The following is a 26,580-nucleotide window of genomic DNA, read 5'->3' as shown; positions in this document are numbered from 1 at the left end:
CGAGAGTGTGCCGAGTACGACAGAGCTTTGTAGGGAGGGAAGGGTCAGACTCCCATTAGTTCTTAAAAAGGAAACAAGATCTCCCCCGGTGTCCCTAGGCGCTCGAGGCGTAGCGCAGACCCTGAAAGCGTGCTGGGACACATCTCCTATTACGGTGGGCAGCGCGGCGGGAGCAGCCATTTTGCCTCACGCAGGAGGGGATGGGGGGACCGCTCACCTCGATCTTCGGCAACAGGTGCCTCTGGGCTCCGGGCAAACTATCCGGCATGTCCGCTGCAGCCGAGGGATGTTTTTCACACGCAGCGGACGGGCCACACAAGCGGACACGGGCAGATGGAGGCTCGCCATAAGTCAGGATCGAGTTGTGGGCAGGTTCAATGTTCAGGACTGTGCCTACTGTGTAACTGGTCAATTACAGCAGTGGGCGTCCACCGGGGAAGCGGGTAGTGGAGCCCCCGATAACGCCGCTAATCAGGAATAGGTTCCCATGGATCGGCTTCCCATGACGCAGCCCCCGCTCCGATACTTCTAAAAGCGGGTCAGTTCCATCCCAGGCACCATCTTAAGGCAATATCGCTGGGCAAGACTTTTGCCGATATCCCGGCGTTGCAGCGTCCGGTTGGAACGGCGGCCACAGCGACAGACACTCCCGACCTTCCGATGTCTGGAGATGGCTCAATCAGCTGTTTAAGTGGGGTTTAAGCGCCGCGCTTGGTTGTTGAACGCGGGGCTTGAAAGGAGCAGAAGCTCCGAGCAGCCATGATGGACCCTTGCTCCGCCCACCATATGCTTAATAGCTTTACTGCACTTACAATGCCTAAGAATGGACTTAGACACTGTAGGGTACAGGGCTCATGCACCTGTGCCCTCACCAGTGATATAGTGTACTCAGCTGGAGGGGTGTCTTACCTATACCATAGGCAGTGGGATGTAGGCATGGCATGCAGGTGTGTGTGCGATGTTGACTCTTTACTTTCCTCTGCAACAAAAACACACAACCTGCAAGGGCAGTGTATATGTGTTAAGGTACAGGGCCTCTAAGGGTGGCAGGATATGTGCTGCAGTCCTTAGAGGCCTTCCCTGGTCACATTGCCCTTGGTACCCAAGGAACCTTTTACAAGGGACTTACATGTAGCCAGAGAGGTACCAATTGGGGTTGCAAAGTTACAATTTTAGGGAAAAAACACAGGCCCCGGGTACCTGTTTTGCAGGAACCCACGGCACACTTAGTCAAAGAGCATCAACATCAGGCCAAAAGTGTGGGGCAACCATGCAAAAAGAGGCACTTTCCTACAATGTGTCCCACTCAATGAAGCTGATTAGCTTTAGAACATGCTCTTATTTTTGTTTTGTGCAGTGCAAGAAGCACTAAGCATTCACTCAGCCTTATCAAAGACACTATAGGCTCTGGAATATGTGTGCAGGGGGTGGGTGGGGGGAGGTACTGTAGCACCCTCAAAATAAACAAATCGAGTACATTCAGAAAGTGAATGAGCCATAATAATGCCTGTAAATATGTTTTTTTTCTTGTCATACTTGCTGCACGTGCAGACAGAGGTCACATGCCAAGCTATGTCTTCTGACAATTTATTCTTCTAAATCTAGACTGATGTTTCAGTTTCCATCTCTAATTGCAAAGTTAGATGATTTTATAAAGTGAACTATCTGACAATCTTGTTATAGCATGGAGAGAGTGTGAAAGGCAAGGCTGCAGGATGTCAGTTTTTTCTAACACAAAAAATATGAATATTTGAAAACATAGCAGTCAGGGAAGCACAAATGAAGCTTATTTTTCTTCTGTAATTCTAAAGTGTGATGGAACAAAGATTTCATTTGAATCAAAACAATTCAAGATGCTACTTGGTGATGTGCTAACTATAAATATTTGTTGGTACATGATTTCCACACATTATTGTTTGTATGCTATATACAGTTTTATCAGTACAACCCTGTTGCCATTTCAGTGGAAAAGGTGTGAATGACAGTGTGCTCCCACACCATGCTTTAATACTATACTTGCGACAGTATGTTCTAAAATGCACCATGGGCTAGATACCACACCCTTACCACTCTCCTGCTGAATGGGTGTGGCTCATTTGCTACACATGTTCTTTGTTTCGATGCTTAGATTTTTCACAATCTCTATGCATCGAAGAGGTTTCTATAGAGTATTTAGTATGCTTGTATCTAGAAGCTGCCTCAATATCCCTTCCAGTTAAGGTTTCGACTCCCTTTTTCAACCCTAATTTATATGAGCTGTTCTAAACATAGATGCTAGTGTCGCCTTCAAGGGAAGGCTATATTCTCCCAGCAACTTTTCCAGACGCCTTTTGGACAGAAAAGCTCCTTAGCAGAGTGCAGTTAATACTTTGGAAATAACTGTTCTTTAAGTATTCATTCCTGCCTCCTTTGCCTTTATGAAGTAAGTGAGTCAATTAATCTCAACCAAAGGAGATAATGGAGTCAAGCCTAATTCTAATCTTATGCAGCATAAAGGGGTTGACTGCCTTAAGCGGAACAGTTGTCGAATGTAATTCAGAAACATGAGGTCTAGGTTTTGCATGTATGTATGTGTCCCAATTAAGGTCCTGTATAAAAGAACAGGGATAATCTTTGCCTTTATGACGTCCAGCAAAGGACCTAGCGCTTCTCTCCTGTAAACTGAAGAAAACCTTTTTAGTGCACCCAAAGGTGTTATAATTCTATTTTTTCTCAGCCTGATGTTTCCCAGAGAGATTTTTTATCTCAATCAAAACCCAAATATGGGTATTCCTGGACTTCCTCTATTTTAATGCTTTCTGTCTTCCAGGTGAACTTAAAATTATTTCGGCCAAAGGACATTACCTTTATTTTATTAATGTTAACAAAAAGGTTATTTTCTTGATTGTATGATTGGATTTGAGTGAGTTGCTTTTGAAGGCCAATCTGGGATATCCCCAAGATGATCAGATCATCAACATAAGCTGAAAAGGGGACTTTAGTTTGCTCTAGTTTTGGAGCATCATCTGAGCTATGTATTAGTGCGTCTGTTAGGTCTACTATATACAAGTTAAAAAGAAGCGGGGCTAAAATACACCCTTGCTTTAGACCATCATGAGTGGGAAATTTGGGAGATAGACTGTAACAATTCAACATCTTGACTCTAACCCAGCTGTTGGTGTGGAGTTCTAGTATACGGTATAAAAGACCTGGGGTGCTAGTTCAAATCAACCTGTCAAAAGCTGTTGAAAAGTCTTTAAAACTGTCAAAAAGCCTATGTTTCTCGATCGGGCTTTCTGGACGATCATAGGTAAAGCTATAATGTTGTCTAACGTGCTGCAATGAGAGCGGAATCCTGGCTTACGAAAAGTTAATCTGTTTGATTTTTCAACCCATACCTGCAAGTGGAATAGGAGGTGTTTAACAAATAATTTCCCATCTGCATCCAATAAGGCAATGAGGTGATAGCTGCTCTGCAATTTTTTAGGGCATTGTGTATGTTTATATTGACAAAGACCACTTTTGCGGTAAAAAAAATACAACGTTGAAGGAGATCTCTTCCGAATCACTGTCGGGGTCAATGATAAGGGGAGGGGGGTCTGTGCTGAACCGATGAAGTCTCCGATTCCAAATATCCAATGAATCCGCTTTTACACTCCACCTCCTTGTTCAGAAACAGACACGGACCACAAAATCTGTGCTGAGCTTAATTTAATCAACGAGAGCTGTCCGCCATTACGCGGTTCGGCCGCCTTGGGCCTTGATCACATCACACCAAGGCGGCCGAAACGCGTAATATATATATATTTTTTTTTTGTATCCCAGATATATAAATATCTGGGATACAAAATTGCTCCTTTTCAAGAAGATAATAACAAGCCTGAGTTAACTATGTTGAACATTGGGGTTAGAATCGAGCCCCATTTTTCGGGGTTAAGCTTTATTAGGGCAACAGGGAGCCCATTAGGACGCTGCCGGTGAGTATTTCAATTTTTAATTCATTTTTCGGATGAGGATGTCTACATGGCTGGCTGATTGTAAGTTGGGACCTATCTTCTGGGTCTGCTTTACAATTTGTAGTTGGTTCTAGCATCCCGTATAGTACCATCAAATGCTTTTCCCATTGCTCATGTGTTATATAGTATTCACACCTGGTTGTAAGAGTTTTGGTTCCCTTACTGACAATGGCCCAAAAATCCGTGTTGTTTGTAGTGACTTTCTTTTTTTTTTTTTTTTTATGTAACCAATTTTGGTTCTTAGCTTAGATTTCAGTTTTTTATGGTGGGTATATCATGTAGCTTTCCTTCGAACTTCAACAACTGCCTTAATTCCTTTCTATATTGTGTCTTTAGTAGATTAAATTTGTGCTTCTTGTGCTTTTGTGAGGCACTTTACTAGTAAATGTTTGTGCGGTTGCTAGGAAGCACCTGGGCTAGGAAGCCTAAAATTTGGGTGAGAAAAACAGTGAAAGAATTATTATCACTTCTATATCCCCCCCTCACATTTGGGCTTTAATAGATGACAAAAAGCTTGTAACAAATGGCTGACCCCAAATCTTATCTTGCAACTGGTTACATGCATCCTTCCAAACTATTCTTTTTCCCTCTCTCATTGTCAAGTTGCCCTTAGCTAATACCAGTCCTGGATTGTATTTTACAGTTCTGAGTCTTAAGGCAATGTGTTGTGGGTTGTGGTCACCTTAAAGTCTGGGTATCATTTTGAAGTTCTGTGTGATTTCAAAATCATTGACATGTAGAAATGTATAATCGATGACTGATTCTTTGCCTGGCAATTTAAAAGTTGAGTTAGCAGGTTGATTATTCACATGTCCACCATTTCTATGTCTAAACCCCAGGCCCGTTAAGGTTGCGCTAACCAGTCTACCCTGACAGGAGGACTTTGATCTATACTATGCCACAGAGAGCTTTATGTCCATGTGGAAAAGGTTGTTGTTAAAGTCACCTGCCAGCGCGGTCTTGGAGTTAAAAGTTAAACCCAGCATCTTCTAGAATGCTTACTAGTTTCTTCCTATCCTAGGCTTCTAAGGGAGGAATATAGGTATTGATCAAATGAGTTTGAGAATTTGTAACACATTTTATCCAAACTGCCAAAGTATTTTTAGACCCATACGTAATACAGTAGTTAGAAACACCTGAGGTACATCTCATTTGTACTGCTAGACCACCACTTGGCTGACCCCCACAGTCCTTTAGCTTATGGAATACCCAACAATATATAATTTTGAATATGCAAATCTGATACTTTCCAGGTTTCCGGTAAGCAGATATACATGTTTAAAAAGTTATATAGTTCTGGATATTTCTTTTCTTGCCTGTCTCACCCAGCAATGTTCTAAGAACATACCTCCGGTCACTCCTTGGTTTAACTGGTGTCATCGCTGCCTGTATCAGGAGTGCCAACGTTGATCCACCGTTGCAAAGGGCCTCTGGGCAATTGGTACTAGAGGTTGAACGCATCTGTTCATCTTGGTCTTGGAACACCCTACAGTTATTGCCAAGTCATTATTAGCCATATTGTTTTTATTTCCTGGCCCTTTGAAAAAGTCATGTTGATCAGGATATTCTTCGAAAGGTCCCTAGAGGGTATTTTTGCTATTCAGTTTTTTCTCTGATTGTGGCACATATACTGCATTCTAGAGCACAATAGTTTAAATAAACATTTCAAACTTCCTTTGTTTCTCTTCCATATCTTATTGTGGACGAGTATGAGTGTGTGAGCGAAAGGAGGTTTCCTGTAACCGTGATCCCTGAGAGGTTCAGGAGTGTTGTGTTTTGGGGTGTCTGTTCACTTGTCTCTTTGGGATGGTTAGGAGCACAAGTAAGACACTATAACTAGTCTAACTCTGGCTCATGGTACTACTAATGCTCTATGGTCCCAAGCATAGTTCTGTTCCTGAGCAGAATACTTGCAACAACCTGATCGTAGTTTTTGACAACCAGCTCTCTGTTCTGAGGGCCACATTAATAAACACCCTCCACCTGCTTCTTTATGATGAAGCTTCTAAGAAAGTCTTACCCTTTATCCTCCGCTTTGCTAGCCAACTTCTCATCCAGGAGTTGATTATAAGTAGGGCTACTGGTTTTATGGTATTTATTTTTTTAACATTTCCATCTGTATTTAGCCATATTTATTTTTTGGCCATCTCATTGGTATTTATTCATATTTATTTTGTGTTTTGAGAATATATAGAGTGTTAAAATGCTATATTTCCACATTTATTTAACTGATAACATGCACTCATACTTTGCTGCCTGTCGCATTTTAGCAAACTAAGCAGCCAAATGTAACACTACACCTACAGGTAAATATTAGCATTATAATACAAATATATGTTAACATACGCCTGCATTTAGGAACATCACAACCTGTTTTTAACTTCCCATGCTGTCTACCTGCTCAGCTGTTGCACAGGAAAATAAAAATAAAAAACAGCATGGAGAGTCGCCAAAAAGAAGCACAATTTTCCATATTTTTCTACTTTTTGAAAATAAATACAGACAGGAAACACATTGTTTTCTGTCTGTATTTATCTGTAAAAATCAGTGAAAACGGAAAACTGGGAGCCTTAACTATAAGCAGGCTTGACTACTTCAGTGCCTTTTTTGTTGGACTCCATTCTTTCTTGATTTTTTGTTTAAATCTGTTTTTATTGTTTTCAATACATTTTTCATCGTCATTAAAGACTCAATACATCATATAAAGCCAACCTTACATTAAACCATTTAGCAATAGCACCTCATCATTTTGGTTGCATAGAAGTAGTACAAACGTACATATCGATGCCATTGTTGGCCTAGTTACAAGTGAGACCTTGATAGGGTAAATGCAATCATGCATTTATGACATGGCTCTATTAGTGTAGTATACAGAGTCAAATTCTTCAGCATGCGTAAATGCACAGATGTAAGAAATTATTCACAAAAGCTAAAAAAAAAACACCTCGAAGCCAGTAACAGCAGCAAAATCTGACTTTTTTTTTAAAAAAAGAAACAATACGCTCCTTGCCATGCCCCCCTCCCGACTCCCCCCGCAACCTTGTCGCCCTGTCTCGTGTCTCCCCACAGGCTGCCACCCACACCCAGCGACCATGACAATATCTTCCCTAAGCGTCAGACGGCACACATGTAGTTATATGGTGTCTCAATTGCCTATTGACAGGCGATCCAGCACTTTCCGTAAGGGCACCACTCCCTTGTCCGGATCGCCCCTCCAAGCTTGCCTCCTCAGTTTGTGTCAAGGCCTGGAGCAGTCCCTCCCATTGTGTCGCAATAGGCGTCTTCCGGAGTCCCAGCGTTTCCTCTCGAAGAATTGCTATTCCTGCTGCTTTAGCCCACGCTAGGAGTGAATACCTCCATGCCTGTATGTGCGGCGGGTCGCGTGCCTTCCACCTCGTCGTTAGCAATCGCTTAGCCACCACCAGCCCCAAATCAAGAAAGCGAGAGGAAACTTTAGTAGCCGGGGTTCTGCGAAAATGATGCAATAGATAAACAGGCCATTCAAAGGGTATGGTGCAGCCCGTACGCAGGGCTTCCCCAACAGCCCACCAATAGGAGCATAGTTTAGGACAGCTCCACAGCATGTGCACCAATCCAGCTCCCAACTCCGCGTGTCTGCACGATGATAATACTGATTGATTTTCTCGGGTGTAAGGTATGCTCTGTGGACTATAAACAGTTGTATTTGACGGAAGCACATGTTTCTGGGTATGCGTGTTGGGCTCTGTAGTATCCTACCCCAGTCCTTATCCTCTAGTGGTCGTCCCAGGTCTATTTCCCATTTGTGGCGTAGTGGTTCCAGACTTATCGCTGCGTGCGTGCGTAGAGATGCCGCAAACCATCGAACCAAGTGCCTGCCGCACCCCATAACGTAAAGGTACTGTATGGTGAGGTGGTGGCTCGGTTCCTCTTTCATCTCCCCCCATCTAGAGGTCAGTGTCGCAATTAATGAGCAGGGCTTTAGGAATTGCCCCTGCGGCAACCCCATCTCTTCAACCAGGGATTCATATGGTATGAGGGTGCCATCCCGATACAAGTCCCCTATTGTCTTTATGTCAGCTTTGCGCAGCTCCACAAGTGCAGAAGGCGTGAGTACCCCAGGCGCGCTGGGGGAACCCTCCAGTGGAATGGCCAGCGCATAAGGGACCAGTGCTCTGGTAAGGTAGAGACTGCGGCGGTAGCATTTATATGCCACCACCATGAGGAGCGGTGTCGGCATGGGGGCCTTGGAGGCTGGATGAAAGAGTTTGGTAATATCTTCTAGGGAGAAGGGAGGTGCTGTGGATGCGGTGTCTTCACGGCCTCTGTCAGCTAACCAGCGAGCTATCCACTGCAATTGTGCTGTCAAATAGTAGTGCTCAAAACAAGGAGCTGCAAGGCCTCCTTGGTCGGTGGGTAAGTACAACTTAGCCAACGCCATTCTGTGACACGCGTTGCCCCAGAGGAAGTCCCTAATTAGTTTAGTGAGTGTGGTAAAGAAGGCCACCAGGATATATATTGGCAGGTTAGCAAAATGGTATAGATGACGGGGCAGGATCACCATCTTAGATAATGCTACCCTGCCAGTGACTGTTAGTGGGAGCGTTTTCCAGAAGTGTATTTGTGACTTGATGGCTGTCACGGCTCGGCCCAGGTTGCCCTCGATAAGGTCCGCCGGTTGACGATATATCTGGATTCCTAGATAGCGGAAAGTGTCAGCTCTCCACTGCACCCTTATACCGTCTAGGCTATAGCCCGGATCCGGTGTGCCCCCCCCCCCCCCGAATGCATAAATACAGGACTTGTCGACATTCACTTTGAGTCCCGATATAGTGGCAAAGTCACGTAATGTGCGCGCTAGCTGAGGCGGTATATTTCCCACATCTCTTACGAAGACGTCTCCATTCTTTCTTGATGCTCAAATTTCAACTGCCCACAGCTGTCCACACAATATTTTTGTCATTGGTATTCTATCAGACAACCGGCTATCACTAAACAGGGCAGAATTTTCGCTCATCCTAACAATCTACATTGGTTCCCAGTTCAAAAGCTTTGCTTTTTGAAAGCATTATGGGGCGTATCAGCAACAACCGGCGATAATTATCGCTAAGCGCACTTAGCGCTAGGATAATTATCGCCGGCTAACGTGGATTTTTATCGCTGAGATAGCGTGCTATTAGCAATGCTTATCTCAAAAGCAATAAAAATCCTAGCGCTAACTGCCTAACGTGAGATTATCTCACGAAATGTGGCGTTAGCCTGTTGATTGGGCCTCACAAACTTAGCCATGATATCCACCTTCCATAGGATATCATGGCTAAGTCAGTCCTGAAGCAGGCGTAAGGAAAGTAGCGATAACAGGGGTTATCGCTACTTTTCTTGCCACTATGCTTCATAGCGTGGGGCTTGATGATAGGAGAAATGTCGCTTAGCGACATTTCTCCTGTCATGTCAGGTCAGGAACGCCCACTTTGCATCTCATTAGAGATGCAAAGCTGGGCGTTAGGAATTCGTGCGCTAATGCAAGGTTTCATGCGTTAGCGTGACCTTGCTCATTAGATGATAAAATTATCGCCGCTTTTTGGCTGAAAGCGGCCGCAAAAGTGGCGATAATTTTCTATCGCCGCGTTGTAGATATGCCCCTATGTTTCTACCATATATGTGTTTACAAATGTCTTCCGACTTCTAATAATATCTCTCAGCTCTTTGCAAGCTACACCCCTTCTAGAATGCTACGCTAATCTGGCGTCTGTGCCTAGGGTCTGGAGAGCACGCTTGGGAGGTCACTCTTTTCCTGTGCGGACCGCTCTTCCTTGGAAACATCTTCCTTTAGTTATTTATAGAAAGCTTCATCGGTTGAAATTCTGCAAACTCCCAAAGACGTACTTTTTAAAATAGCAAAATAGCAGTTTTAACTCCTTGAGCATACTGTGGTCCTCTACTACACGTGCCTTCTCACAGTCTATAGCGCCTGGACACCTCTGGGTATTAGCATTCTTAATAAAGCTAACATACAAATAAAACAAATACAAGAAACCCTCTGAAGGTCTGGTCTTTGCCATGAAATAATTGCACTATATATTTAGGTATCACCCTTGACAACAAGCTTAAGTTGAATGTACACATCAGAGCCACTGCCTAAAGCATTGATCACCAGTTAAATGTCAGCATATCAAGAGGAACATTGTGATACAAAAATATCAAGACCTGAGTATAGAGATCCAGAATATCAGGATGGTTCATATAGAAGTATGATTTAACTGTTCTTAACTCCCTCTTTGTGCCTCGAAAATAAATATTGTCAATGTACATATATGTGAAGTTAAATATAGTAACCATATACCTACCTAAATATATATATCTGCATGATATTTTGGAAGTCCATAGGGGCATATTATCAAGGGCCATTGTGCCGCTTTTTTGGCTTTAAAAGCCAAAAAAGCAGCGAAAATGACATCGCCCTATCTACAAGGAGATGCTAACATGCATTAGCTCATGTTAGCACCCGTTTTCCCGATGCCTCGCTTTGCATCTCTAATGAGATGCAAAGTGGGCATCACTGGGCAGTACTCCTTGTAAATTATCGCTGATGTGCGCATCGCGATATTTACAAGGATGCCTACGCATTTTTGCAGATGTTAGTTTTTGGTGCAAACCGCGGTTTTCACCAAAAACTAACGTCTGCAAAAAAGCTGACTTAGGTATACTTACCATAGGGGGTGGATTATGCTGATACGACCACAGGGTCGTATCAGCAAGGTTATCGCCGTTTTCCATGGAACATCACTGAGAAAGCAGCGATGTTCCATGGAAAACACCGCTATCGCTGGAAAATTATCGCCATTGCGCTATGCGTTGTTGATACAGCGATAGCATGGCGATAATTGCCAGAGGTAGCCAGTGATAAATAATTTCTCGCTAAGAGCGGCTAGCGATAATTATCGCTGCTGCTTGATAATATGCCCCTTAGTTTGGCAGATATCTTTTTCTATCATGATATTTCATATGCAATATTCTGGTAATATACCTTACCAACAGTTGAGAATACTTAGATTATTCAAACCCTTCATTCATTCATTCATTCATAAGTAGGATGGTAAACAAGCTATTGAAACCCTAGACATCTCCTGCCTAGACTGTAGCATATCTTTACTATCCGGCCCTCCAGCCACCAATGCTGTTCTATATGCAGCAGACAGATAGATCTCTGGTACTGTGACATATCAGAACTCTCACAACTCAAAAGGTTTCCCATGAAAGTATGATGTATCTTCAGCTGAGCATGTCACATTTTCAAATCATTAAGCTGAACTCACTCCAATATCTATTACACAACCTTGAGCCCGCCGACCACTACAGAATGTTTCCCACTCACTCCATACCAACCAAATATGTGAAAACCTCCACCTTAAACAGCTCCGTTTCAGGATTTGCACCAGGAATATGGGATTACTTCCAAAAGAAGTTAGGCTAGACTCATCATTCCATGCCTTGAAGGAGAACCTGCTTCTGACATATTTGTATACACAATGTAAACAAATGCTCAAGACAACTCTTCACCTTAATCAAGCTTCTGCTGCTCTACAACTTCTATTCCGCAGAATGTTGAAGAACCCTCTGGCCCAAAACGACCCCTTCCCTCTTTTCTGCTCCATAGGACTCCATCTAGCTGGCTGTGTCTAGCTCTTCTCTTTGACAACCCCACCCTGCCTCCGAGTCCACAGTGTAACCCAGAACCTTTCTTATCTCTTTGATGATTAACAGCAGATCATTGCTCTGGTTTCTGAATGCATTATGATAGAACTCGCTGACAGTAAATGCACAATTTTCTAAGTTCAGAGCACTCTGATGTTCATTAGTATTATGTTCATGAGATAGAAAAAACCCCGAAATAAACCTCTCACCTTATTTTCAATCTTTCTGCACATCCCGCATGGCTCGCGGCAAGAATGCATCCCACCTCTTATGGCATGCAAGCACCACCTTAGTAATGGGCGGGTCTTACCATATAGATTTCTTGGAATGCAGATACCTCTATTACTCGTTGCTGGTATATATCAGATGGACTATGGTGTGCAGATACTTCAATGAAGTATTGGTAGTGCTTATTCATATCTAATACTGTGCATATATGTCTATAAAAAGCACTGGGATTACAACCTGTGTAGCTCAAGGCGCGCAGATAACCCTGTTTCCTCTGTTATGCATTACCCCCCACATCTCAAGGGGTGCAGACCCTGCTCGATATCATGGCATTCAGATGCCCTTGTAACTCATGGAATGAACAACCCCCACTACCCCAGAATAGTGCCTATCACTATAACCCATGCGTGCAGTCACCCATGTGCCCAGGTGTGCAGACAGCACAGTATCTGCTAGCACACCCATACCCCTCAACTCCTGGGTACTACCCACCACCATACCTCAAGAGGGCATGGAGATTCTCTCATATCTCATGCCACTGTCTTTTAACAGCATATGCCCACATCTACATCTCTCACACTCTCCTTTCCCACAAGGTGGGGGGGGGCTCTGACTCCTGCCTCAGCAGCTTCTCGGTGGTGCTGGCACTCTTTGTGCGGTGTAATCAGGATCTCACCACTGGGAGTTTTTTTAACCCGGCCTCACCCAATTTTGACAATCTCACTACTATGCTGACTCTATGCACCCACATTCCAATCTTACCATGGCCTCCCACGATCAAGGCAGTAATATCCCCTCCGATCCAAGGCCCCCAAAAAGATCTGCATTAAAAAAGTATGGGACATGTGATGCAGCGCGCAAAGGAGGCAGGGTCAGTGACTTTGGGGGCGTGGTCAAAAGTGTGGCTAAAAAAACAAAGTATTCTGTAACTTTTTTTTCGCTGTTTTACCTTTGGGTAACAACACAGAAAATAACGCACAGCTTAAATTAAAATGAAATGCAAGTTATGTTAATCAGTCGGAAATGAGCTGTTGTACACTATGAAATCTCTGTTAGTTAATGCACTGCACCAGAGAGCCATAGATTTGAATCCTGGTTGGTGCAGTGGAGAATAGTTACTTGTCCATGTTTAGAGCCCAGTTTGTGAGAGAAAGCACTGTGAACATGTAAGTCATTATTTTATACTTGCATTACACACAGTATAAGCTAGGCAGCTACAAAATGCACAAAAAGGTTTAATGTATGAGTGCTTTCAAAAAATAGATTTTAGTAATACCCAGACTGTATGTAGTGCAATTTTTTTAACTGTCTTTTAAAAGCACACACTTCACAACTTAGCTAGTAGTTCCCTTACAACACCTCTCATAAAGAATAAATCAGCGTCATCAGGAAGTTGCAAGTGATTCCATCAATTAAAACCAATTCTGGGTTACAGACACCCTTTACGTTTGCAGACTGACCAGTTGCGTACATTTACATTTCTTTCAGTCTAGCAGGCACCCTAGAAAGGAGGCTTGTTTACAGTTTCAGCTGCTGCCCATTCTACGTAGGGGCAGCGTGGGGAAAAATAAATAAAAAAATCAGTCAATATACATTTATCTTCCGCTCCCGCACCTTGCTGCTCTTATGCTCCCTGCACTGCAGTTCCCATGAGCACAGGATCGTACCACGCAATACCACTGCTTCTCTCATACTATTTTTGCCAGCATGAGAGAAGCGCAAGGATTGGGCGGAGTGGGCTGGTTTCACACTCCAGCAGAGACTGGGAGCCTGTGCTCCTGACCCCTGCAGATATCTCCAAGGAATAGCCTGGAGATATCCAAGTGCGCATGCCGCTTTGGCCTGCCGGGGACAGCTGTCCAAACTGACATGCGCAGTTTCAGTGCCCACTACTCCTCCTTCCCCTGCTAGTGATGTTGCAACCTGGCCATGCCTCAATGCAGACTAGGCAGACACTGCAACCCAGGCCTAGTCAAAGAAAAATAAAATAACAATAAAAGTATTTTTTTTTCCATTTTTTGCCTTTAAGCAGTGGGGCGACGCTCTCCTGCCATGCGGAGCAGCCACCCCTGCAGTTGTTTAGCTGTCTGCTTGTCCCTCGGTTTCACAGTACAGTACTTCTGCTGAAGCATTTCAACTGTCACAATTCACCGTCCCAGGACGATTGTCTTAAAAAATATAGGGAATCTGTTTTTCTAAATTTTTTTAAAAGCTATGGGCACGCCATGCTATGCACCTCAGATCCCCCCAGCACCACCGCGCCCACAACAACCACTGCCCCAAAAGACTTGCATGGATGATGGCAGAGCCTCAGGCCTGTACTAATGGCATCACGTCAACCGCAGACCTTACCTCCACTGAGGCCACAAGCAAAGGACAGCAGCAGGGCCCAGAGCTGCAGAAGATCTTCATGTCGTCGTCCAGTGGACCCCATCTGTAGAGCAGGGCTCAGAGTGGTGAACCGCCTGGTGGTGCAATTCTTCGTCCTCGCTGTTCCACTACAGCAGTTGCTTTTGCTTTTGACCGTCGTTCTGAGGAGAAGGGGCAATTTAAATCATGTGCAGGCTATTTGGAACATGCAGGCAAATTACTTAAATACCAGGAAGGGTGTGTACTACCGGAATCTTCAAGTTTATTGACAGATTCTGCTGTCACTCAGACTGGATCACTTATGATTAAGGCTCCCTGCTTTCCGTTTTTGCTGATTTTTACAGATAAATACAGACAGAAACCATTCATTTTCTTGTCTGTATTTATTTTTAAATGTGGATAAAAACGTAAATTGGGTTGCTTTTTGAGTAATTCTAAATACTGTCTGCCATGACAGCCAGGCCATGAGTTTATTGATAGATAAAGGGGTTAAAAAAGGAAAAAAATTTAGTAAAGAGGCTTTAACAGCAGTAGATATGCACAAATTTGATACTGAAATTTGCATATTTTCATATAAATGCACTGATTTATCTTCTGCGGGTGCTCACAGCACTGAAACCTGGCAGACATTCAAGCACGAGTGCATATTTATCGGTTAAATAAATGTGGAAATATACTAATTTCAGGTGAATTTTTCCACAAAACCCCAAATAAATATGGATAAATATAGATAAAATTAGCAAAAAATGAATATGGATAAATACAGACAGAAATGGCAAAAAAATAAATACCATAAAACTGGGAGCCCTACTTATGATCCTAACCAGTCACAGTGACGGACGTTTTGTTTGCAGTGAGCTCAGTGAGTAGTTGGAACAGAAAGTTTCACTAGAAGGAATGCAGCTGTGTGTGTGTAGAGGGGAGGAGAGGGGATTGAAGGTAAAGGGGTGGTTGGTGGCATGGAGTGTCTGGAGTACCTACATACGCTAAACATAGTGAATAACAAGAACCTCTTATAGCACAGCAACTAGGGTCTTCTAAATGTACTCGCTGTAGCTGCGCGCAATTCATGTGAATTAGATCAACATTTCGGTTCTTCCAGGCAACGCTTCGAGGAATGGGAACCCAATGGGTTCGGGAGATGCCGAGGTGGTCGCAGTGCCTATCTTCTAGGCACCTGGGAATATTGCTTCATAACAACGACGAGAAAGGAACACGCCGTACGGTCATTCTTTGTATTGTTAGGTGTGACGGTGTTTAAAGGTTATCTTGCAGTTGTAATGGCACTTGGATATTTCCGGAGGCAGTCTAACCTTTTGGAATTTAACAAAGCCGCCTCGCATCCTCCTTTCTGAACGTGCATGGTGCAGTACTGGCCATTCAGAGTACGCAGATGTGTTACTAAAACGCACAGCTTGTATGTGCCAAGTGTACTGTGGATGCGTTGGCGTAAAGTTTGCATACATTGCGAAATGGGATTGGTTGTGGAACTTGTGAGATGTGCCTTAGTGATTTTTCAAAACTGAAGGACATTTAAACACTCTGGGGCAGATTTACAAGAAAGTGACGCATCTGTAAAGATGCTTCACCTTCCCTGCACCAGCCTGAGAAACCCTTGCGCCACTATGAATGCGCCGTATTTAAAATACGGCGCACCATGGCGCAAGGACTGACAGATGCAGCAGAAATTCTGACGCATCTGTTGACGCAAAAGTCATGCATTGCTGGAGTCGTGTCGCAAGCACGACGCAACTCCAGTAATGCAGAGGGAGGCCTATCCTCATTGTGCTGCGTCACTCCTTATGCCTGCTTCAAGCAGGCGTAAGAATTTGACGGAGTGGCTTCCTAGAAGTGGTGCAGTGAAATCTACAAGATTTCACTGCGTCAATTCTACGAGGATTTTTTGCGTTGCAACGCCCACCCTGCATACATTATACCTGACGCAGGTATAATATGATGCCAGGCTTAAGAACGTGACGCATCTCCGTAGATGCGTCATGTTGTAAATGAGCCGCATTTTACGCTGCTGCTGCGTCACAAAAAGTGACACAATGGCAGCGCAAAAATGACGCAAGGAGCTTGTAAATCTGCCCCTCTCTCTCTCACGCACACACGCACACACTTGAGCTCTTATGCGTGCCCGAATTCTGTGATATTAGAAGGACTGCAGCGTAGCATAAGGATGTGTGTGCCAAAAGCAGCAATCTGCTAACCTATCTACATATGATGCAAATATGTGATCTGCATGTAACATAATATGCTTTGCAGCAGATACACATTACCTATAAGCTACATTAGTTAAAATTGTGTCAGGACAAAACTGATCTCCGCAGCAAGTGCCTTAACCACCAAAGTAATCTTGCTATTATTATTATCCCCTGCAATTTGCTAGACACACAATGATTTCTGCAGCAGAAGATATTTTGAAATGCATCCTCACTGTGACAAGTTAATTAAGCACACATTTGTTCGTGTTGCTAATTTGTTTGCATCATATTTTAAAAAGTAAATGCTTGAGTTGATGGTCAAGACTCTGATCTTCATGAAACTGCCCCTCGTGACCCCTCCCACTCTTACCCCTTACCTCTGCCACACCTTGACCCCAATTCATGAGCTTCCAGAGTACATTTGTTCTAATTCCAGGACTGGCTGTAAGTGTTTCTCACTATTTCCTCAGGCATGCTGTGGGCTTCTTTTTGCTGCCACAGGTCATAATATTTTATTCCCCTCACCCTTATTGTGGCATTGAGTTTTTATGGGACATACCACTGAACGACAGAAAGTGCTAAATAAATACTTGTGATAGTTGGCATTCCTGCCCTGCAGCAACACCGCTGTTCACGGCAGTTGCATCGTATGTGTAATCAAACCCTTGATACAAGGGTCCAGCCATCAGATGGCTCAAAGGAGTCTCCCGCGACTCCCCTAAAATATGTGTGTCTCTGCATTGAAAAAAACAAAATAACGCCTACACTAATTTCATTAATAAATGGCACGCGCAGTGGCACCTCAGCCCTGCTCTTCACCCTACTCTGCTATTCCAGGATTGGGACACACACACAGCTCTCCAAATGCGCCCCAATCTTACTCCACACCCAGCTATTCCAGGACTGGGACTCACACACAGCTCTCCCAATGTGCCACAATCTTACTCCACACCCAGCTATTCCAGGACTGGGACACACCCACACCTCTCCCAATGCGCCCAAATCTTACTCCACACCCCGCTATTCCAGGACTGGGACACACACACACAGCTCTTCCAATGCATCCCAATCTTACTCCACACCCTGCTATTCCAGGACTGGGACTCACACACAGCTCTCCCAATGTGCCCCAATCTTGCTCCACACCGCGCTATTCGACGACTGGGACTCACACACAGCTCTCCCAGTGCACCCCAATCTTCCTATTCACCACACCCCGCTATTCCAAGACTGAGAGTCACACACAGCTCTTCCAATGCACCTCAATCTTGCTCCACACCACGCTATTCCACGACTGGGACTCACACACAGCTCCCCCAATGCGCCCCAATCTTGCTTTACACCACACCCCACTATTGCAGGACTGGGACACACACACACACAGCTCTCCCAATGCGTCCCAATCTTACTCCACACCCTGCTATTCCTGGACTGGGACTCACACACAGCTCTCTCAATGCACCCCAATCGTGCTCCACACCCCTCTATTACAGGACTAGGACACACACACAAACAGCTCTACCAATGCATATCAATCTTACTCCACACCCTGCTATTCCAGAACTGTGACAAACACACAGCTCTCCCAATGCGCCCTAATCTTTCTCTTCACCACACCCTACTATTCCAGGACTGGGACTCACACACAGCTCTCCCAATGCACCCCAATCTTGCTCCACACCCCGCTATTCCAGGACTTTGACTCACACACAGCTCTCCCATTGTGCCCCAATCTTGCTCCACACCACGCTATTCCAGGACAGCAACTCACACACAGTTCTCCCAATGCGTCCCAATCTTACTCCACACCCTGCTATTCCTGGACTGGGACTCACACACAGCTCTCTCAATGCACCCCAATCGTGCTCCACACCCCTCTATTACAGGACTAGGACACACTCACAAACAGCTCTACCAATGCATATCAATCTTACTCCACACCCTGCTATTCCAGAACTGTGACAAACACACAGCTCTCCCAATGCGCCCCAATCTTTCTCTACACCACACCCCGCTATTCCAGGACTGGGACTCACACATAGCTCTCCTAATGCGCCCCAATCCTGCTCTTCACCACACTCTGCTATTCCAGGACTGAGACTCACACACAGCTCTCCCAATGCGCCCCAAATTTGCTCCACACAACGCTATTCCACGGCTGGGACTCACACACAGCTCTCCCAATTCGCCCCAATCTTGCGCCACACACCGCTATTCCAGGACTGGGACTCACACACAGCCCTCCCAATGCGCCCCAATCTTACTTCACACACAGCTCTCCCAATGCAACCCAATGTTGCTTTACACCACACCCTGCTATTTTAGGACTGGGACACACACACTGCTCTCCCAAAGCGCCACAATCTTGCTCTTCACCACACCCCGCTATTCCAGGACTAAGACACACACAACTCTTCCAATGCGCTCCAATATTGATCAACACCACGCTATTCCACGACTGGGACTCACACACAGGTCTCCCAATGCACCGCAATCTTGCTTTACACGGCACCACGCTATTCCAGGACTGGGACACACACACAAACAGCTCTCCCAATGCGTCCCAATCTTACTCCAGACCCTACTATTCCAGGACTGGGACTCACACACAGCTCTCCCAAAGCACCCAATCTTGCTCTACACCACACCCCGCTATTCCAGGACTGAGACTCACCCACAGCCCTCCTAATGTGCCCCAAACCTGCTCTTCATAACACCCTGCTATGTCAGGACTGAGACTCACAAACAGCTCTCCCAATACGCCCCAATCTTGCTCCACACCCCGCTATTCCAGGACTGGGTCTCACACCCAGCTCTCCCAATGCGCACCAATCTTACTCCACACCCCGCTATTCCAGGACTGGGACGCACAAACAGCTCTTCTAATGCGCCCCAATCTTACTCCACACACTGCTATTCCAGGACTGAGACTCACACATAGCTCTCCCAATGCGCCCCAATCCTGCTCTTCACCACACCCTGCAATTCAGGACTGAGACTCACACACAGCTCTCCCAATGCGCCCCGATCTTGCTCCACACCCCGCTATTCCAGGACTGCAACTCACACACCAGCTCTCCCAATGCGCCCCAATCTTGCTCTTCACCACAACCCACTATTCCAGGACTGGGACTCCCACACAGCTCTCTCAATGCGACACAATCTTGCTCCACACCCTGCTTTTCCAGGACTGGGACTCACACACAGCTCTCCCAAAGCGCCCCAATCTTGCTATACACCACACCCCGCTATTCCAGGCCTGAGATTCACACTTAGCTCTCCCAATGCTCCCCAATCTTGCTCTTCACCACACCCCGCTATTCCAGGACTGGGGCTCACACACTGCTCTCCCAATGAGCCCCAATCTTACTCCACACCCCGCTATTCCAGGACTGGGACTCAAACACAGATCTCCCAATGCACCCCAATCTTACTCCACGCCCCGCTATTACAGGACTGAGACTCACACACAGCTCTCCCAATGCGCCCCAATCTTGCTTCACACCACGCTATTCCAGGACTAGGACTCACACGCAGCACTCGCAATGCGCCCCAATCTTGCTACACACCCCTCTATTCCAGGACTGGGACTCACACACAGCTCTCTCAATGCGCCCAAATCTTACTCCCCACCCCGCTATTCCAGGACTAAGACTCACACACAGCTCTCCCAATGCACCCCAATCTTGCTCCACACCCCGCTATTCCAGGACTAGGACTGACACACAGCACTCCTAATGCGCCCCAATCTTGCTCCACACCCCGCTATTCCAGGACTAGGACTCACACACAGCACTCGTAATGCACCCCAATCTTGCTCCACACCCCGCTATTCCAGGACTGGGACTCACACACAGCTCTCCCAGTCCCAATGCACCCCAATCTTGCTCCACACCCCACTATTCCAGGACTGAGACTCACACACAGCTCTCCCAATGCATCCCAATCATGCTCCACACCATGCTATTCCAGGACGAGGACTCACACGCAGCACTCGCAATGCGCCCCAATCTTGCTACACACCCCTCTATTCCAGGACTGGGACTCACACACAGCTCTCCCAATGCGCCCAAATCTTACTCCCCACCCCGCTATTCCAGGACTAAGACTCACACACAGCTCTCCCAATGCGCCCCAATCTTGCTCCACACCCCGCTATTCCAGGACTAGGACTGACACACAGCACTCCTAATGCGCCCCAATCTTGCTCCACACCCCGCTATTCCAGGACTAGGACTCACACACAGCACTCGTAATGCGCCCAAATCTTGCTCCACACCCCGCTATTCCAGGACTGGGACTCACACACAGCTCTCCCATTGTGCCCCAATCTTGCTCCACACCACGGTATTCCAGGAATGCAACTCACACACAGCTCTCCCGATGCGCCCAAATCTTACTCCACACCCCGCTATTCCAGGACTGAGACTCACACACAGCTCTCCCAATGCGCCCCAAACTTGCTCCACACAACGCTATTCCAGGACTGGGACTCACACACAGCCCTCCCAATGCACCCCAATCTTACTTCACACACAGCTCTCCCAATGCAACCCAATGTTGCTTTACACCACACCCCGCTATTCTAGGACTAGGACACACACACAGCTCTCCCATAGCACTCCAATCTTGCTCTTCACCACGCCCCGCTATGCCAGGACTGAGACTCACACACAGCTCTTCCAATGCGCTCCAACATTGCCCCACACCACGCTATTCCACAACTGGGACTCACACACAGCTCTCCCAATGCGCCCCGATCTTGCTCCACAGCACGCTATTCCACGACTGGGACTCAAATACAGGTCTCCCAATGCGCGTCAATCTTGCTCCACACCCCGCTATTCCAGGACTGGAGCACACACAGAAACAGCTCTCCCAATGCGTCCCAATCTTACTCCGGACTCTACTATTCCACGACTGGGACTCACACACAGCTCTCCTTATGCACCCCAATCTTGCTCCACACCCCGCTATTCCAGGACTGGGACACACACAGAAACAGCTCTCCCAATGCGTACCAATCTTACTCCACACCCTGCTATTCCTGGACTGGGACTCACACACAGCTCTACCAAAGCACCCCAATCTTGCTCTACACCACAACCCGCTATTCCAGGACTGAGACTCACCCACAGCCCTCCCAATGCGCCCCAAGCCTGCTCTTCACCACAGCCTGCTATTCCAGGACTGAGACTCACACACAGCTGTCCCAATGCGCCCCAATCTTGCTCCACAGCCCGCTATTCCAGGACTGGGTCTCACACACAGCTCTCCCAATGCGCACCAATCTTACTCAACAGCCCGCTATTCCAGGACTGGGACTCACACATAGCTCTCCCAATGCGACCCAATCCAGCTCTTCACCATATCCCGCTATTCAGGACTGAGACTCACACACAGCTCTCCCAATGCGCCCCGATCTTGCTCCACACCACGCTATTCCACGACTGGGACTCACAAACAGCTCTTCTAATGCGCTTCAATCTTACTCCACACCCTGCTATTCCAGGACTGAGACTCACACATAGCTCTCCCAATGCGACCCAATCCAGCTCTTCACCACATCCCGCTATTCAGGACTGAGACTCACACACAGGTCTCCCAATGCGCCCCAATCTTGCTTTACATGGCACCCCGCTATTCCAGGACTGGGACACACACACAAACAGCTCTCCCAATGAGTCCCAATCTTACTCCAGACCCTGCTATTCCAGGACTGCAACTCACACACCAGCTCTCCCAATGCACCCCAATCTTGCTCTTCACCACAACCCACTATTCCAGGACTGGGACTCCCACACAGCTCTCCCAAAGCGCCCCAATCTTGCTATACACCACACCCCGCTATTCCAGGACTGAGATTCACACACAGCTCTCCCAATGCTCCCCAATCTTGCTCTTCACCACACCCCGCTATTCCAGGACTGGGGCTCACACACTTCTCTCCCAATGAGCCCCAATCTTACTCCACACCCCGCTATTCCAGGACTGGGACTCAAACACAGATCTCCCAATGCACCCCAATCTTACTCCATGCCCCGCTATTACAGGACTGAGACTCACACACAGCTCTCCTAATGCGCCCCAATCTTGCTCCACACCACGCTATTCCAGGACTAGGACTCACACGCAGCACTCATAATGCGCCCCAATCTTGCTACACACCCCTCTATTCCAGGACTGCGACTCACACACAGCTCTCCCAATGCGCCCAAATCTTACTCCCCACCCTGCTATTCCAGGACTAAGACTCACACACAACTCTCCCAATGCGCCCCAATCTTGCTCCACACCCCGCTATTCCAGGACTAGGACTGACACACAGCACTCCTAATGCGCCCCAATCTTGCTCCACACCCCGCTATTCCAGGACTAGGACTCACACACAGCTCTCCCAATGCGCCCAAATATTACTCCACATCCCGCTATTCCAGGACTGAGACTCACACACAGCTCTCCAAATGCGCCCCAATCTTGCTCCACATCCTGCTATTCCAGGACTAGGACTCACACACAGCACTCCTAATGCGCCCCAATCTTGCTCCACACCCTGCTATTCCAGGACTGAGACTCACACACAGCTCTCCCAATGCACCCAAATCTTACTCCACACCCCGCTATTCCAGGACTGGGACTCACACACAGCTCTCCTAATGCGCCCCAATCCTGCTCTTCACCACCGTCTGCTATCCCAGGATTGGGACTCACACACAGCTCTCCCAATGCGCTCCAATCTTGCTCTTCACCATGCTATTCCAGGAATGGGACTCACACACAGCTCTCCCAGTGTGCCCCAATCTTGCTCCACACCCGGTATTCCAGGACTGGGACTCACACACAGCTCTCCCAATGAGCCCCAATGTTACTCCACACCCTGCTATTCCAGGACTGAGACTCACACACAGCTCTCCCAATGCACCCCAATCCTGCTCTTCACCACACCCTGCTATTCCAGGACTGGGACTCAAACACAGCTCTCCAAATGCGCCCCAATCTTGCTCCACACCGCGCTATTCCACGACTGAGACTCACACACAGCTCTCCCAATGCCCCCCAATCTTGCTTTACACCACACCCGCTATTTCAGGACTGGGACACACACACACACAGCTCTCTCAATGCGTCCCAATCTTACTCCACACCCTGCTATTCCAGGACTGGGACTCACACACAGCTCTCCCAATACGCACAAATCTTACTCCACACCCCGCTATTCCAGGACTGAGACTCACACACAGCTTTCTCAATGTGCCCCAATCTTGCTCCACACCCCGCTATTCCAGGACTAGGACTCACACATAGCACTCCTAATGTGCCCCTATCTTGCTCCACACCCCACTATTCCAGGACTGAGACTCACACAGAGCTCTCCCAATGCCCCCCAATCTTGCTTTACACCACACCCGCTATTTCAGGACTGGGACACACACACACACAGCTATCCCAATGCGTCCCAATATTACTCCACACCCTGCTGTTCCAGGACTGAGACTCACACACAGCTCTCCCAATGCACCCCAATGTTACTTCACACCCTGCTATTCCAGGACTGGGATTCACACACAGCTCTCCCAATACGCCCCAATTCTGCTCTATACCACACCCCGCTATTCCAGGACTGGGACTCACATACAGCTCTCCCAGTGCGCCCCAATCTTACTCCACACCCTGCTATTCCAGGACTGAGACTCACACACAGCTCTCCCAATGCACCCCAATCTTGCTCCACACAACGCTATTCCACGACTGGGACTCACACACAGCTCTCCCAATGCACCCCAATATTGCTTTACACCACACCTTGCAATTCCAGGACTGGGACATACACACACACACACAGCTCTCCCAATGCGTACCAATCTGACTCCACACCTTGCTATTCCAGGACTGGGACTAACACACAGCTCTCCAAATGCGCCCCAATCTTGCTCCACACCCCGCTGCTCCAGGACTGGGACTCACACACAGCTCTCCCATTGTACCCCAATCTTGCTCCACACCACGCTATCCCAGGACTGGGACTCACACACAGCTCTTCCAATGCACCCAATCTTACTCTACACCCCGCTATTCCAGGACTGAGACACACACAGCTCTCCCAATGCGCCCCAATCTTGCCCCAGACCCCGCTTTTCCTGGACTGGGACTCACACACAGCTCTCCCAATGTGCCCTAAGTTTGCTCCACACCATGCTATTCCAGGACTGTGACTCGCACACAGCTCTCCCAATGTGCCTCATTCTTGCTCTTCACCACAGCTCGCTATTCCAGGACTGTGACACACACAGAAACAGCTCTCACAATGCCGCCCAATCTTACTCCACCCTCTGCTGTTCAACCACTGGGACTCACACACAGCTCTCCAAATGTCTCCCAATCTTACTCCACACCCGGCTATTCCAGGACTGGGACTCACACACAGCTCTCTCAATGCACCCCAATCTTGCTCCACACCCTGCTATTCCAGTACTGGGACACACACACAAACAGCTCTCCCAATGCATGCCAATCTTACTCCACACCCTGCTATTCCAGGACTGGGACACACAAACACCTCTCCGAATGCGCCCCAATATTGCTCTACACCACACCCCGCTATTCCAGGACTGAGATTAACACACAGCTCTCCCAATGCGCCCCAATCTTACTCCACACCCTGCTATTCTAGGACTGGGACTCATACACAGCTCTCCCAATGCGTACCAATCTTACTCCACACCCTGCTATTCAAGGACTGGGTCTCACACACAGCTCTCCCAATCTTACTCCACACCCTGCTATTCCAGGACTGAGACTCACACACAGCTTTCCCAATGTGCCCCAATCTTGCTCCATACCCCGCTATTCCAGGACTAGGACTCACACAGAGCTCTCCCAATGCGCCCAAATCTTAGTCCACATCCTGCTATTCCAGGACTGGGACTCAAACAGAGTTCTCCCAGTGCGCCCCAATCTTACTCCACACCCTGCTATTCCAGGACTGAGACTCACACACAGCTCTCTCAATGCACCCCAATCTTGCTCCACACCACGCTATTCCACGACTGGGACTCACACACAGCTCTCCCAATGCGCCCCAATCTTGCTTTACACCACACCTCGCAATTCCAGGACTGGGACACACACACACACACACACACAGCTCTCCCAATGCATCCCAACCTTACTCCAGACCCTACTATTCCACGACTGTGACACACACACAAACAGCTCTCCCATTGCACCCAAATCTTGCTCCACACCCCGCTATTCCAGGACTGGGACACACACACAAACAGCTCTCCCAATGCGTACCAATCTGAGCCCACACCTTGCTATTCCAGGACTGGGACTAACACACAGCTCTCCAAATGCGCCCCAATCTTGCTCCACACCCCGCTGTTCCAGGACTGGGACTCACACACAGCTCTCCCAATGCGTACCAATCTTACTCCACACCCTGCTATTCCAGGACTGGGTCTCACACACAGCTCTCCCAATCTTACTCCACACCCTGCTATACCAGGACTGAGACTCACACACAGCTTTCCCAATGTGCCCCAATCTTGCTCCATACCCCGCTATTCCAGGACTAGGACTCACACAGAGCTCTCCCAATGCGCCCAAATCTTAGTCCACATCCTGCTATTCCAGGACTGGGACTCAAACAGAGTTCTCCCAGTGCGCCCCAATCTTACTCCACACCCTGCTATTCCAGGACTGAGACTCACACACAGCTCTCTCAATGCACCCCAATCTTGCTCCACACCACGCTATTCCACGACTGGGACTCACACACAGCTCTCCCAATGCGCCCCAATCTTGCTTTACACAACACCTCGCAATTCCAGGACTGGGACACACACACACACACACACACACAGCTCTCCCAATGCATCCCAACCTTACTCCAGACCCTACTATTCCACGACTGTGACACACACACAAACAGCTCTCCCATTGCACCCAAATCTTGCTCCACACCCCGCTATTCCAGGACTGGGACACACACACAAACAGCTCTCCCAATGCGTACCAATCTGAGCCCACACCTTGCTATTCCAGGACTGGGACTAACACACAGCTCTCCAAATGCGCCCCAATCTTGCTCCACACCCCGCTGT

At 47.3% G+C, this 26,580-nt stretch overlaps 1 protein-coding gene across 1 annotated transcript in view; it reads right to left on the bottom strand.

The window, feature by feature from the left end:
* The window catches only part of LGALS3BP (galectin 3 binding protein), a 162,344-nt gene that overhangs the window by 124,916 nt on the left and 10,848 nt on the right, over positions 1–26,580 (bottom strand). The window contains exon 2 of the mRNA XM_085617461.1: positions 14,250–14,428. Within this exon, the coding sequence (XP_085473587.1) occupies positions 14,250–14,331 (82 nt within the window). The 5' untranslated portion in view covers positions 14,332–14,428. The remainder of the gene's footprint in view (positions 1–14,249; positions 14,429–26,580) is intronic.

The sequence above is a fragment of the Triturus cristatus genome, chromosome 7 (assembly GCF_964204655.1).
Source record: "Triturus cristatus chromosome 7, aTriCri1.1, whole genome shotgun sequence".
Classification (NCBI taxonomy): domain Eukaryota; kingdom Metazoa; phylum Chordata; class Amphibia; order Caudata; family Salamandridae; genus Triturus; species Triturus cristatus.
The sequence above is the reverse complement of the archived record's forward strand: the minus strand, read 5'-3'. Positions and strand labels throughout refer to the sequence as shown.